Consider the following 14,943-nt stretch of genomic DNA (forward strand, 5'->3'; position numbering starts at 1 on the left):
ATAGTCCACTAGGAACTTACTTTTTTAAAATGCTCAAAAAATATTTTATTCTTACAAATATTTTACCACTATAAATTTGTAACTAAATTGTACATAAGATTAAGTACATTTATTGTTATAGATATATATTGGTTTTTTGTTTGGTTGGTTGGTTGGTTGGTTTTTTTTGGGAGACAGGGTCTTGCTCTGTTGCCTTGACCTCCCAGGCTCAGGTGGGGAGCCTGAGCCTCAGCCTCCTGAGTAGCTGAGGCTACAGGTGCATGCCACCATGCCCAGCTAAGTTTTTCTTTATTATTTGTAGAGACAGACTCTCCCTGCGTTGCCCAGGCTGGGCTCACTGGGCCAAGCAGTTCTCCCACCTTGGCCTCCCAAAGCGCTGGGATTACAAACATGAGCCACTGTGCCCAGCCGTGTGGATATATATGTGTTTATTAAAGTATGTATATTTCTTTATTCTCTTAGGTTTATGTACCGAAGGACTCTACCGTGTCAGCGGGAACAAAACTGACCAAGACAATATTCAAAAGCAGTTTGATCAAGGTAAGAAGATAATTATGTGAAATAAAAATTGTTGTTTTATGTTTTCCTTGTTAGAATTCATGGTGAGAGGATTGATTTTCATTTGAAAACTTCCTAAGGATATGGATGTTGAGGAGAGAGGGTTTCAAAGTGGGATTAGAAGCACTAAGTAGAATAGATACCACAGTAAAGGTACAAAACAGCTAGGGAAAGTCTATTTTCTTTACATTAGCAAGGAAGTCACTGATTACTTTTAGAGCCTTTGAATTAAGGGGCCTCGGTACTAGAGATTTATAAGAGGAAATAGATGATAAGAAACTTTTAAAATACAATTGCAATAGAAGAAAAGATTGAAAACGCAGTTGAGTCAAGAAAATACAATATTGTGTATATTTTTAATGTAAGTATGAAGACAGAAGAGGATTTAGCAAATAAGAAAGGAGGTACTAGAAAAGCAGGCATTCAGTATTGAAGCAAAGTCCATCAGGCCTGGAAGGAATGGAATGCAGTACAATAAATTTTGTTTTTGAAATAACAAGAAACTGTCTCTTACCCTAAGACTGAAGGGAATACTATACAATATTTTGATGTCAGATTAGATATTTTATGGCGCATATACTCTGAGTTTCTTCCCAAATTTCATATTCCTAATACATTAAACTGTCTCACAAATAAAAGACTGTGACTGAACCTATATAAATCCATCACCAGATTTAGAAAAGCAGTAATTTGACTTACGATTGATCGACAGCCATTAGGAGTAAAAAAAGCTGAATTTTCTACTCATATTCAGTAAATTCTATATGCGATTAAAGATTTAAATGTAAAAAATGAAAACCATAAGTACTAGGGAGAAAAATGAGTGAATATTTTTATAGTCTTAGAGTAAAGAAAAGCCTAAACTTGATATGAAATCTAGAAAGCATGAACACAAGTTGATAGACTGGACTATGTACATGCTAAAATTTTACAAAAATGTAAAAATTCTGTATGACATATGGCTAAAACAGGGTGTGACATACCTAGCTTAAGTAATTCGCATCAGAAGAGAGCAACCAATAAATACATGAAAATATGCTTAGCCTATATTAATGATAACAAAGGATTATATTTATTTGTTTTATTTGAATGAAAAGAATTGTTAGTAGAGAGTAAGTAAACATGTATCTTGTACACTGTTGGTTGTAGATGCCTTTTGAGAGGCAGTTTGTGAATATCAGGATTCAGATAGCTTTGCTAGAGAAATTCCACTTCTAGGAATTTGTTACAGAAGTCTTTGCATAAGCATGCCAAGATATACTTACAAGGCTCTTCCTTGCAGTATTGTAAGTTTTTTTTAAAAAGGGTATTGGGGGGATACCACTCAGGTCTAATAAGTAGAATGAATACTAATACTAAGAAGCCATGTAAAATAAAGATTTTATGCCTGTTGAAATGGCAAAACATCAGTTGTTGAGTGGTGTGTGTGTGTGTGACTGTGTGTATACAAAAACACACCTTGTTGGCCAAAGAGTATCGTATAGTCTAGTATCCCATTTTTAAAAAATATTGGCCAATCACAGTGGCTCATGCCTGTAATCCTAGCACTTTGGGAGGCCAAGGTGGACGAATTGCCTGAGCTCAGGAGTTCGAGACCAGCCTGGGCAACACAGTGAAACCCCATCTGTACTAAAAGGCAAAAAATTAGCCGGACATGGTGGTGCATGCCTGTAATCCCAGCTACTTGGGAGGCTGAGGCAGGAGCATCACTTGAACCCAGGAGGGGGAGGTTGCAGTGAGCTGAGATCGTACCACTGCACTCCAGCCTGGGTGACAGAGCGAGACTGCATCTCACAAAAAAGAAAGAAATATATAGTGTTTAAAAAACTGTTTAGGCAATGGTATTAAATTGGTAGAATTTCACTTCCGGTAATAAATGCATGGTTATAGTTAATACCAAGGCTCTTGAGTTTGAGTTTCTTGTTTTGTTTTCTGGTCCTGCCACCACTGCCACTATTTTTGTGCCTCTGGCAAGTTAATCTTTCTAAATCTCAATTTCTTCATGTCTAGTATGGGAGTGATGAGAGTAACTATAAGGATAATGGGATAATGCATATGAAGAGTTTTCTGTCTGAGCACCATATTAAATGTTCATTGGGTAGCTATTATTACAAAGAATGTAGCCTAAGGAAATAAGTTTGTATGTATTAAAGCATAGTGTCATATCATTTTCATATTATTGTAATATATTTAAATGAAATCTAAATGTTCAGTAATAGAATATTATGTAAATTGTGTAATCTAAGGAAATATTTCACAGCCGTTAACATTGTTTATGTAGGGCAAAATGTTAACAATTGATTTGGCAATTTTTTTAATGAGCAGAGAAAGGCCGAAAGGAAACATGCTAAACTGTAAACAATGCTTCTCTCTAGGTGATGGGGAAATTTTTTTTCTTTTTGCTGGCCTATTTTTTATATTAAAGTGATTTACTGATAGCAAATTAACCTTATGATACACCTTTAGTATGTTCCATTCTTGATTTTTTTAGTCGGAACTTCACCAACTACTTAAATTTAAACCGTTTTACATACAATTTTGAACTGTAAGCTTAAAAGGTCCAAATTAGAATTTATACAAATTGAGTATCCCTTATTCAAAATTCTTGGGGCCCAAAAGTATTTTGGATTTCAGATTTTTTTCAAATTTTGGAGTATGTGGATTTTACTTAGCAGTTATCCCAGATACGAAATGTTCCAGTGAACAAGTTTCAGATCAACCTGTATGCATATTTCTTTTTTCTTTCTAGTTATTTATGGCCTCTTTTTTTTTTTTTTCCTCCTCCAAAGAAACAGGGTCTCACTATGTTGCCCAGGCTGGACTTAAACTCCTGGGCTCTCACCTTAGTTTCCTGAGTAGCTGGGACTACAAGTACGCACCACCTCACCTGCCTCTCGTGGCCTCTTTTAAATAGCTGTATAAACAACAACAACAAAAAGATAGGTATTAGTAAAGTTCCTCAATATACTAATAAGCCTAACAGCATTTTTTTATTATAACAGAAAAGGCTTATTGCTTGATTGTCTTTTCCCTGATCTATGTAGTTTGTCAGCCTAAAAAGAAAAGTGGGGCCGGGCACCATGGCTCACGTCTGTAATTTCAGCACTTTGGGAGGCTGAGGCAGGTGGATCACCTGAGGTCAGGAGTTCGAGACCAGCCTGGCCAACATGGTGAAACCCCGTGTCTACTAAAAATATAAAAAATTAGCCGGGCGTGGTGACGGTCGCCTGTAATCCCAGCTACTCGGGAGGCTGAGGCAAGAAAATGGCTTGAACCCGGGAGGTGGAGGTTGCAATGAGGTGAGATTGCGCCACTGTACTGCAACCGGGGCAACAAAACTGAAACTCAGTCTCAAAAAAAAAAAAGAAAAAGAAAAGTGGCCCAAGACTTAAAGTTATCTTTTGATCTAAAAGTAACCATTTAGCTTACTTCTATAATAAAGTTTTATTATATAATTAAAAATGTTAATTTTTGTCTTGTAGATCATAATATCAATCTAGTGTCAATGGAAGTAACAGTAAATGCTGTAGCTGGAGCCCTTAAAGCTTTCTTTGCAGATCTGCCAGATCCTTTAATTCCATATTCTCTTCATCCGGAACTATTGGAAGCAGCAAGTAAGTATAAACTTCCTTTTTATGAGAGGGATGATAATGGCTGTTTTTGGATATCGATTGCTAAGTGTTAAAATCATCATGTACTAGAATATGTAGCTAATAAAAATTAACTATACCTCTATTTCTTAAAGGTATTTTCCTCTAAATTAAAATCAGAATCCCTGGAGATGGCCTCCAGGAATATTCTGTTCTAGCTAGACCCCTAGGTGACTTAAATGCTCCTAGAAATTAGAAGATCTTTGTACTAGAAGTTTGAGGTTTGTGTTTTTAATTCAAACTTAAGGGCATTGTAAGAAAATTAAATAAATTCTTCAAATTGTAAGTCAAAGAAATTTACTTTGGCCTTGTCTTACCTGTTTTATGTTGCTATAACAGAATACCACAGACTGCATAATTTATAAAGTAATTTATTTCTTACAGTTCTAGAGGCTGGTAAGTTCAGGGTCAAGGAGGCCTCATCAGGTGAGGGCCTTTTTGCAAAGTCATTCCATGCCCGAAGGTGGAAGGGCAAGAGAGCACACTCAGAGAGTAAGAGACAGGAAGGGGGCTGAACTTACTCTTTTATCAGGAACTCATTCCCAAAGTAGCTAACTCACTTCAGAGATAACAGCGTTAATCTGTTCATGAGGACAAAACCCTCATGATATAGTCACCTCTTAAAGATCCCACTTCTCAACACTGTTGCCTTGGGGATTAAGTTTCCCACACAGGAACTTTGGGGGAAACATTCAAACCATAGCAGACCATGTGTTGTAAGTCATTTTGGGAAAGAACATGATATTTATTTAGTATTTATTCCTACTTTGGCATCTTTCATTCAGATGTTTCCACTAAACAGATATTCGTTTATCTGGAAAATGAGAACTAAAGTCTGTTTGGGCATCAGTTTCATCCACATGATTTCTCAGTGACAAAAAATTAACATAGTTGCTAAATACTTCTCTCTACTATTTCCTTTTGGTTGCAAGTCTTCAGGTTATTTTAGGTGAGACTACTTCGTATTGTTCTAAGTTCTCAGTGATTTTTTTAATTCAGTATATTGTCACAAGGTATAGTTGCCTTATACATACTCTCAGGTAAAGTGAGAAAATGGTTTAATTGATAGCTTAGATGTTCTTATCTATTGACCATTAATATGAACCTCAGAACTTTCCTACTTAGGAAATTTTTGAGGACTGATTTAGAAGTAATGTGTAACAAATGAAATTTTGTTAGTAATTGGTTATGCTACCATAATGATGTGGTGTGCACACTGGTCTCCAAAATAAGGAAGAGGTGGAAAGCACCCTCTATCTCATTTATTCCAGGGCCACATTTTAGTTACTCTGTTTCATAATTGCATAGATTTGAAGAGTAAATTAATACTTAAACTGCCTGTAAAGGAAAATCTTTGATAAGCAAAATGGATTACAAGTAATTGTAGTATAGGCAAATCTATAGCCCGAGGGCCATAGTTAGGCTATTGCCAGTTTTTGGCAGACTTTTAAGCTGAGAGTCGTTTTTACACCAAGAGAAAAGAGAATTTCATGACACATTAAAATTACATGAAATTCAGATTTCAGAAGTTTTATTGGAGTATAGCCACTCCTGTTTGTTACATGTTGTCTGTTACTGCTTTTGTGCTACAATACAGGGTTGAGTAAGTATGCCCACAAAGCCTAAGATAGTTACTCTGTAGCATAAATGTTAAGAGCCTAACAGATTTATAAGTAATTAGTTAATTACAAATCAGTATCTTGTTACATAAATTGCTAATGTACCATTTCCCATTTTGTCAATGCTGAGTCACTTTGGTCTTCAGTGATTAGCTTTCCTTATAAAAAGGCTACAGTAATAAATGATAACATTAATAGAAATAGATAATGTTAGTTGAAGTGATTTCTTAATTTACATAATTTAGCAGGTTCTTTTGAACAGGGCTTTCCAACCCCTAGGCCACACAGCCTGGCTTGTTAGGAACCAGGCCGCACAGCAGAAGGTGAGCAGTTGGATAAGGGAAGCTGGGCTCTGGCTTCTGTCAGATCAGGTGCGGCATTAGATTCTCCTAGGAGTGGGAACCCTATTGTGAACTGTGCATGCTGGGGATCTAGGTTGTGCACGTCTTACGAGAATCTAATGATAAATGTAATGCACTTGAATCATCCTGAAACCATCCCCCAACCTGTCCGTGGAAAAACTGTCTTCCACAAAACTGGTCCCTGGTGCCAAAAAGGCTGGGGACTGCTGCTTTAGAACATTTTCTTTGATTTTGTTTACCTATCCTAATATGCTTTAAACACATTCTTGATTGTTATAGTAAATATAGCAGGAAGCTTTATCAAATATTTTTAAATGTGTAAGTTTTACACAAATTCTTCACTGTTTTAATTTTACAGAAATCTCGGATAAAACAGAACGTCTTCATGCCTTGAAAGAAATTGTTAAGAAATTTCATCCTGTAAACTATGATGTGTTCAGATACGTGATAACACATCTAAACAGGTATTTTTATTTTTTTAGGGTTTTTTGGCAAATAAAATGCACTACACATTTCAAACATGTAAATTTTATAAATTGGATAATTATCAGATAGACTAAACATACAGTTGAATTTTGGTTTTCTAATTTATATCTAAAAAGATACGTGATTAGTTTTGTAATGTAATTATTACATAAATAGTGTGGTAAGTATAATTTCTTTTTTACCACATTCTCTGTAAAATCTTAGAATTTTAGATATGAAATGACACTTAGATAATTAACCAGATTGACCTATTTGGAGTTGGAACAGCGTTTGGTTTGAAAAATTACTAGTTCTGTGACCTTGGGTAAATGACTTATTCTTGCTAAGTCTTGATTGTCTCAACTATAAACATGAAAATAACAACACTTCACAAAGTTGTTCTGAGGACTGAATGGAACTATTAGTATGTGTACTAATTTTTTCAAAAGTCTCCTTATAATATTTTCTACTGGCATTTTAATGAACTGTATGTTGTTTTTGTTTTATTTTTAACTAATAGTATCAACACCCAAACCAAGTACATTTCAGTTGGTACCTCCTAAAAGAGGATTGACCGACGTTTAAAGTTTACTTTTTACTAGCAATGTGGTATAAAATTGTATTAACATTTCTTATAACCTTTCCATGAGAAAATACCAGGGAAACATGGTGAAACCCCATCTCCACTAAAAATACAAAAATTAGCTGGGCGTGGTGTGAGCATCTGTAATCCTAGCTACTCAGGAGGCTTGGGGCGGGAGAATTGCTTGAGCCCGGGAGGTGGAGGTTGCAATGAGCCGAGATCATGCCATTGCACTCCAGCCTGGCCAACAGAGCAAGACTTTGTCTCAAAAAAAAAAAAGATTATTTTGTTTTATGGAATGCTAGCAACCAGGTTTTTTTTTTATCTTTGGTTTTTTATCTCTGGTTTATCTTTTCGTCCCTCACAGTAGTCAAAGAAGTTACATATACAATTAGAATTTGTTGTTTCTGTTGCCAGAAACTCAATACAATTTGTCACATCAGGAAAGGTTTTTTGTTGTTGTTGTTGCTGTTTTTGAGACGGAGTTTCACTTCACTCTTGTCGCCCAGGCTGGAGTGCAATGGCGCGATCTCGGCTCACCACAAAACCCCGCCTCCCAGGTTCAAGTGATTCTCCTGCCTCAGCCTCCCAAGTAGCTGGAATTACAGGCTTTGTCACTACACCTGGCTGATCTTGTATTTTTAGTAGAGATGGGGTTTCTGCATGTTGGTCCTGCTGGTCTCGAACTCCCGACCTCAGGTGATCCGCCTGCCTCAGCCTCCCAAAGTGCTGGGATTACAGGCGTGAGCCACTGCACCTGGCCCAGGAAAACTTTTTTACATACGAATTAAAGATGGTTCTTTATGCAAATTTTTAAACCCCAGGTTTGAAGTAGGATAAAAGGTAACATTAAATCTGAGATCATTTCTAGCTCTGGAATTCTGTGATTGTAACGAGTTTTAATTTCTAAATTTTTTTCCTTTCATAATTTCAGGGTTAGTCAGCAAAATAAAATCAACCTAATGACAGCAGACAACTTATCCATCTGTTTTTGGCCAACCTTGATGAGACCTGATTTTGAAAATCGAGAGTTTCTGTCTACTACTAAGATTCATCAATCTGTTGTTGAAACATTCATTCAGCAGTGTCAGTTTTTCTTTTACAATGGAGAAATTGTAGAAACGACAAACATTGTGGCTCCTCCACCACCTTCAAACCCAGGACAGTTGGTGGAACCAATGGTACCACTTCAGTTGCCGCCACCATTGCAACCTCAGCTGATACAACCACAATTACAAACGGATCCTCTTGGTATTATATGAGTAGGAAGTGATTGCCAACAGGCTGGATTTGGACAAAAAGCAAATCTAGACATGCATGTTTCAGGGTTCAGTAGTATACTTCATGTTTCATACAGATAATTCACATTCAAAATTACATTTTCTCTTTGAACTAGATGGTATTCCTTATTCACTTACATTACAAATCTAAGACCATGTGATAAGCATGACTGGAGAGGTTTAATTTTTATAAACAAAAATAGCTATAAAGTACAAAGCTGCTGCTGCATGCAACCTTATTGCAATCAGTATATCATTCCTGTGGCAATTTCTGTCACATTATATTGTGAATAAAATTTTTCTATAGAAATTAAATGATTTAAAAACTCACCTATATGAAACATTTAATGCTTTTCAGCCTGCTTTCTGGCTGATTTTGTTATTTGATGTGCTAATTTGGGCAACTTAATTTACATTCTGGCAGTCAGTGTAGATAACTAAAAGCCCAGTTAAGTATTTTATAATTTCAGGCTACTGAGGCCATGCTTGGGATGTTGTTTGAAAGAAAGAAAAAATACACTTGACATATTTCACATTTCTGTACCTTCATCTTTACTTCCAAGTAAACCTGTGGATGATTTGATGAGGGATAAATGAACCTATTTCTTTTACACACATACCAAGGACATGCTTGTGGCTAAAGTGAGTTGATAATGTTGTGCAAAGGATAGTTGTCACCAACTCATTTCTTTATGGTCCATAATGAAATAAAAATTTTGTATACTGTTAATTCTGTAAACAGATGCATGTTCAAAAGATCTATGATGGTCTTGTAATCTTAATCTAATATATTTTAGATATTTTAATTTTTTCCCTCTTGGGGAACACATTTAGTATAGTGTAGAGAATACTTCATGACATTTTCATATAAGGTTATATAACTTTTCATACATAAACATGAAATTTGTTGTAGAAAATTCTTTAAACCAAACATTTAATTCTAGGACTTCAATTTAATTTGTTCCTTGAATCTATTTTTATGTGGCCCTTAAAAAATATCCAAAAAACCCATTGCTAATATAGCAATAAAAATACTTTGGGTACTGACAGACTCTGGAGTGTTTATATTACAAATTTGTATTCATGTTCTTTTCTGTGATGTGTTGTACTAAAATCCAAAATGGCTTTCGCACCATTTTTAAGCCAATTTTTTCCTTTGATGTTGGTACCAGAATTACTATAAATGACTGCTGCTTTTGGGGGTAAACATTTTGTTAGTGAAGATAAAACCAGAACACTAAATTATGGATAAAATTTTCAGAATAGATGGCACAGATAAATTTCACTAGGTTATATTTTGTGTAGTAAAAAAAAAAAAAATTCTTTGGTCAATGTTATCTTAATTCATACTACAATTTTAAGATTATCTTATATGTATTATAGTAAATAGATGATTTTCAGATTCAAGGCTCCTAAGAGTTTGATTTGCTCCGTTTTTTCCTAAAATAAATATTGTCTGTCCCAGCTGTTAAGTTCTAGGTATTGTACTTCCAATTTTAACTTCAGAACCAAGATGTTGGCATGAACCAGGCTGCTGTTGAAGTACATGTACATTATAAATTATCTTATTTGTGTTATATTCTTACATGTTATCTTTTCTAAGAAAACAAAGTCCCTATTATTCCTATTGCAAAGCACACAGGAATTAAGAAAGTACAGTAATTTTTAAAAAAAAAAAAAATCCGGTAAATGTAGTATTCTTAACCTGTTCTATATTACTTATACCTATTGTCTATATAGCTTTAATTTATAGTTGTCAGTTTAACTATTGGCATGTCTGGCAAAGAAAAATTAAACTTTAAGAGTTTTATAAACTGTTTCTAGGTTGCTAAAGAATTTATTTTTCTACTATATATGGTATAGACAAAGCATCAAGCTATGTACAGGAAAAAAGCCTGACTATTTCTATTGGAAGTAGGCTGAAAAGAGAATTTTCAAAACTGTTCGTGTCTTCAGTTCATTCTGTCATAACTTTGCTATTGTAATATGTGAATACCAGTTTATTTAAGCTATTCTCTTTTATACTGTATTAATTTAATGTTCATCTGCATTTAGTACCATTTTTGTTATTAAAACTGGCATTTACCATTTTTCACATTAACCCACCTTGCACCTTCCCCTAAACTTATCTCCACTTTTCTATGCATTCTATCATTGATTTGACACACTTCGTAGTGAGTCATTTAAATACTCTACATTTGGTTCAATTAACCAGTAGGTTACAGTTACTGAAAATTAAAGTACAGTTTAAAGCTCAGTCTGTTACACTGAATTGATTGTGTTTGTTTTTGCCAAGGGTTTAGATATGTTTTTACATATTAGAAACATCTAAGAACAGAATAACATAATTAAACTTTTTTCTGGTGAGTTACTGGAAGGTTTCACTGTTTAGGGACCTATCATATGAGACTTCTTAAAGGATTAAAAGAATAGGAGGATAGTCTCATAATTGTGAGTAAACATCAAGGCATTATATTTTACAATACTAAATAAAATTTCATCTACACACATGTTGCCATTGTTTCATTTAAGGTTCAGTGCTTATAGTTAACTACAATATTGGACCTAACAGGATCTAGATTAGGAATATGAAGAAGCATAGTGGTACTCTGTTTCACACTTTCAGTAGATTTATTAGAAGTCAAATTCTATTCAACAGACACTTATTAGGATATACAACTAATTTAAGAATAAAATTCCAGGCACAATATATTTTTTTAAATGGTATTTGTTAGTAGTGCTTCTTCCCTTTAACATTTACAGTGTAAATACTGCAGGTAACCGCAATCTAAGTTAGCCAAAAAGCAGCTTTTTTTCCCATACTGTATGTAAATAATGTAGACCTGGGTTTTTTTGTTTGTTTGGGTTTTTTTTTTTTTTTTTTTTTTGAGGTACTGGAATCTAATTAATATCTCTTAGGTATAAAAAGGGAACAATTGGAATGAGAATTTAGGCCTTAGCTTCCATGGTGATTTTTAGTTTTTTATACAATAATAATTGTGATGCTATTTGTCAACTGGATATAAATATATATATAATTTTAAAAAGTCAAAAGTGCTTTTGTTTCTTTGTTTAATGTAATTTTTGTGCTTCACCCACAGGATGCTGCAGTAAATTAAATATCAGTGAAGCTTCCGATGTATAAAGAATGCTATGAATAAAACATTAAGAAGCTGTGTAATTTTAAGTTACAGTTGCCTCTATTTTTACCACTTCATTGGTAAAAATTAGCTAATTTTTTTCAAGTGAAATATGAAAAATAAAAATATAAATTTATCAATATGGTGGAAATTTTATTAAGGAGATGTATTATTGAGTTTTCACTGTACCTGGAAGGGAGATTCAAAATTTTTGGGGGGGATGTATATAGGTGAAAATTTGATTTTTTAAATTATCAGGAAAACAAGATAATGCACGGATTTCTAAGACTAAGATCTTACCTGGATGTGATTTTTGAGCTGTGGCTAGACATTCTTTAGAGCCACTGGAAATATTTTGAAAACTATTCTAGTTATAGCGAGCTGCTAATATTAACGAATATATTTACGTCTTCATGGTTTGTGACTATTAGGCCAAATTTTGTGGTATATGTTTTCAGTCTGGATCTGGTGAGGTCTGTTCGACATGAATCTGTGTTATCTTGAATTTAGTAGTTTCAAGGTACTTAAATTCTTGGACTTAACAGTTTCTAATTTGTTTCAATACATATGGGACATGATTTTTTTTACTGTATTAGAACTCTTGGAAGTTCTTTGCCTTTTCAGTTTATCAAATACCTGAAAGTAAAATTTTCTAAGATTTAATAAGGGAAGATACTATTCAAATCATTTTCTTAGGATAGCATCTTTACATATGAGGATTGTACAAGCATTAATCTCATATTCCAACATCCAGTTACTTGATGTGATTCAAGTACCCTGATCTTTTTAAAGCAGTTAAAATCTAATAAGTTAAATTTGGGAGTCTTCACTATTCAATTGATCCTCATCATTGTCCTATTTGCATGACTCCATTTTTTCCTCCACTATAGAGTTTTCTTTCTCAGGGGCAGAGGAGTGGGGAGAGTCACAGAATCTCATATTCACATCTTAATTAAATTGTGTGAAATTAGTCTTTTGTGAAAATTCTGTGGGCAGAATGATTTTAAAAAGCTAACCAATGATAATTAGCATTTTAGTTAATACTAAATGCATAAAATTATAACCCTTGAAATTAATTTGGTGCTGGCAGTTCTGGTTTAGTCATTTTTACCAGTAGTTAGTAGTATTAAGACCTGCAGTATATGCACTTTTTGAGTAGCTGTCAAAGAATTCTATTTGAGAAACAGCTTGTTTATTCTCACAATTCAGATTTTCTATTCAGTTTTGTCTCGAATAGTAAAAGTTATTGTGAACAATTTAATAATGGCCCCCCGTTCTAGTTTGCCTAATATTTTAGTTAAGATTTAGTGTTTTAACCTATTTTTTTCAAGTTTATTTTTTGTATTAGATTTTATTTGAATAAGTTATGTGGGTTTAGTAATTGACTTATTTATTCATTGCTTCACCAATTCATCCAGATTAGTTTAAGTGTGTATATGTATTTGCTCACCAGATCATTTTCTTGGGACCTTGAACTGTGAATGTTTTGTCCTAACCATTTAATACTTTCTAGGTACTTGCTGCAAGTTCTTGAACTATTTTACCAGCTTTAACTTTGGGGCTCTTAGTTTCTTTTCTCCAGATTCTTGTTATTTTATTTTATCCAAATAAATATTTAGGTGTTCTAAGAAGTAGACTTCTGTTTAATTCCCTAAAATAAGTAAAATCAGAAGCTGTACACACTATCATACTGTTATTATCTGTGTAGGACTTGGATTATTTATAAATGTAGGTGAAAGGATAAATACCTATCTGAGAGAATATAGTCTTTAGATATCCTTCTTGGAAATTTGACTTCGAGATTTTTCATTTTTTGGCAGTCACAGGCATAGCTGTTGAATGTCTTTTGGTCTGTAATATTTGAAGTGAGAGAAACATGACCAGCAATGTACTTTTAAAATACAAACTAAAGCCAGGCATGGTGGCTCATGCCTGTAATCCCAGCACTTTGGGAGGCTGAGGCAGGCACATTGCTTGAGGTCAGGAGTTCGAGACCATTCTGCCAATATGGCAAAACCATGTCTACTAAAAGTACAAAATTTAGCCGGGCATGGTGGTAGGCGCCTGTAGCTCCAGCTACTCAGGAGGCTGAGGCATGAGAATTGCTTGAACCTCGGGGGGGCGGAGGTTGCAGTGAACCACAATCAAGCCACTGCATTCCAGCCTGGGAGACAAAGGGAGACCCTGCTCTAAAAAAATACAAACTAAAATGTTATATCTAGTACTTTAATTACGAAATGACTGTTGTGTATCTTAGAATCCATTTAGATTATTTTTATGGAGTTAGCAAACTTTTTGGGGAAAGGACAGATAGTGTCTTGGGTTTTGCAGGCCATATGATTTCTGTGGCACTTCTCTGCTATAGTGCACAAATAGCCATAATGCAGAAATGAAAGGAATATAACTGTGTTCCAATAAAATTGTGTCTGTAAAAAACTAGCAGCAGACCAGATTTGGCCCACAGATATTACTGGCTGGTCCCTGGCATAGATTGTTAATAAAATTAGCTCCTCCAACTTTATGTGGAATATTTTATGACAGATAATTCAAAATAATATCAGTTGGAGTAAAATTTTACACAGGATAATTCCCCTCTGTTCCTGTTGCCATTGTTTCCAAAGGAAATTCTCTTTTCATTTACTTAGTAATAAGTAAATGAGGAGAGCTATGTGAAACGGTTATTTTAAAAGCTCTTAGTAACATTAAAAACCATCTGGAAGGTAGGACTGGTGATACAGGTGTACACATCAGAACTGATTTGTTTTCAACAGCCTTATTAAGGATAACAAAGATTTTTCAGGGCAGTAATTACATCTCCACATTCTGTACATTAATCATGACCACATAATATTTCAATAAATTGTGGCATAGATTAATGAAGTTATTAACACTTAAAATCATGTCCATAATCGATCTAAAAGTATGCGATTATTATTTAATTGGTGGTCTCTCCAAGGTGTAGGCATCACTAACCAGTCTACTTAGGTGCCTTTGGAGAATGCATATAGAAGGGAAACTATATGTGTACCGATTGTTGGCAGGCCTTTATTCAGAGGATAAATTTGAAGGTCAGAGAATTCATAATGTAGAGAAACATAAATGTAGTAATTGTGGGAAGTTCTTCCAAGTAACACCTCAATCAATGTCGGCAGACATCCCGGAGAGAAATTTTATAATGGTCCCGACTTCAACAGGTTTGACTCAAGATTTTTCAAATTTACAGTGGTGCGAAAACGATACACATTCAGCGCACTCCTTGACTTACAATTGGTTTATCAGAACTTGG

At 34.5% G+C, this 14,943-nt stretch overlaps 1 protein-coding gene across 5 annotated transcripts in view; it reads left to right on the forward strand.

Annotated features, from left to right (window-relative positions):
- ARHGAP5 (Rho GTPase activating protein 5) overlaps positions 1 to 11,813 on the forward strand; it is an 82,234-nt gene extending 70,421 nt beyond the window's left edge. For all 5 annotated transcript variants that reach the window (XM_032135057.2, XM_032135056.2, XM_032135055.2 and 2 more), the window contains exons 4-7: positions 463 to 540; positions 4,041 to 4,172; positions 6,548 to 6,653; positions 8,172 to 11,813. In XM_032135057.2, the coding sequence (XP_031990948.1) occupies positions 463 to 540; positions 4,041 to 4,172; positions 6,548 to 6,653; positions 8,172 to 8,499 (644 nt within the window). In that variant the 3' untranslated portion in view covers positions 8,500 to 11,813. The remainder of the gene's footprint in view (positions 1 to 462; positions 541 to 4,040; positions 4,173 to 6,547; positions 6,654 to 8,171) is intronic.
- The last annotated feature ends 3,130 nt before the right edge of the window (positions 11,814 to 14,943 follow it).

Source organism: Hylobates moloch, unplaced genomic scaffold (assembly GCF_009828535.3).
Source record: "Hylobates moloch isolate HMO894 unplaced genomic scaffold, HMol_V3 SCAFFOLD_16, whole genome shotgun sequence".
Lineage (NCBI taxonomy): Eukaryota > Metazoa > Chordata > Mammalia > Primates > Hylobatidae > Hylobates > Hylobates moloch.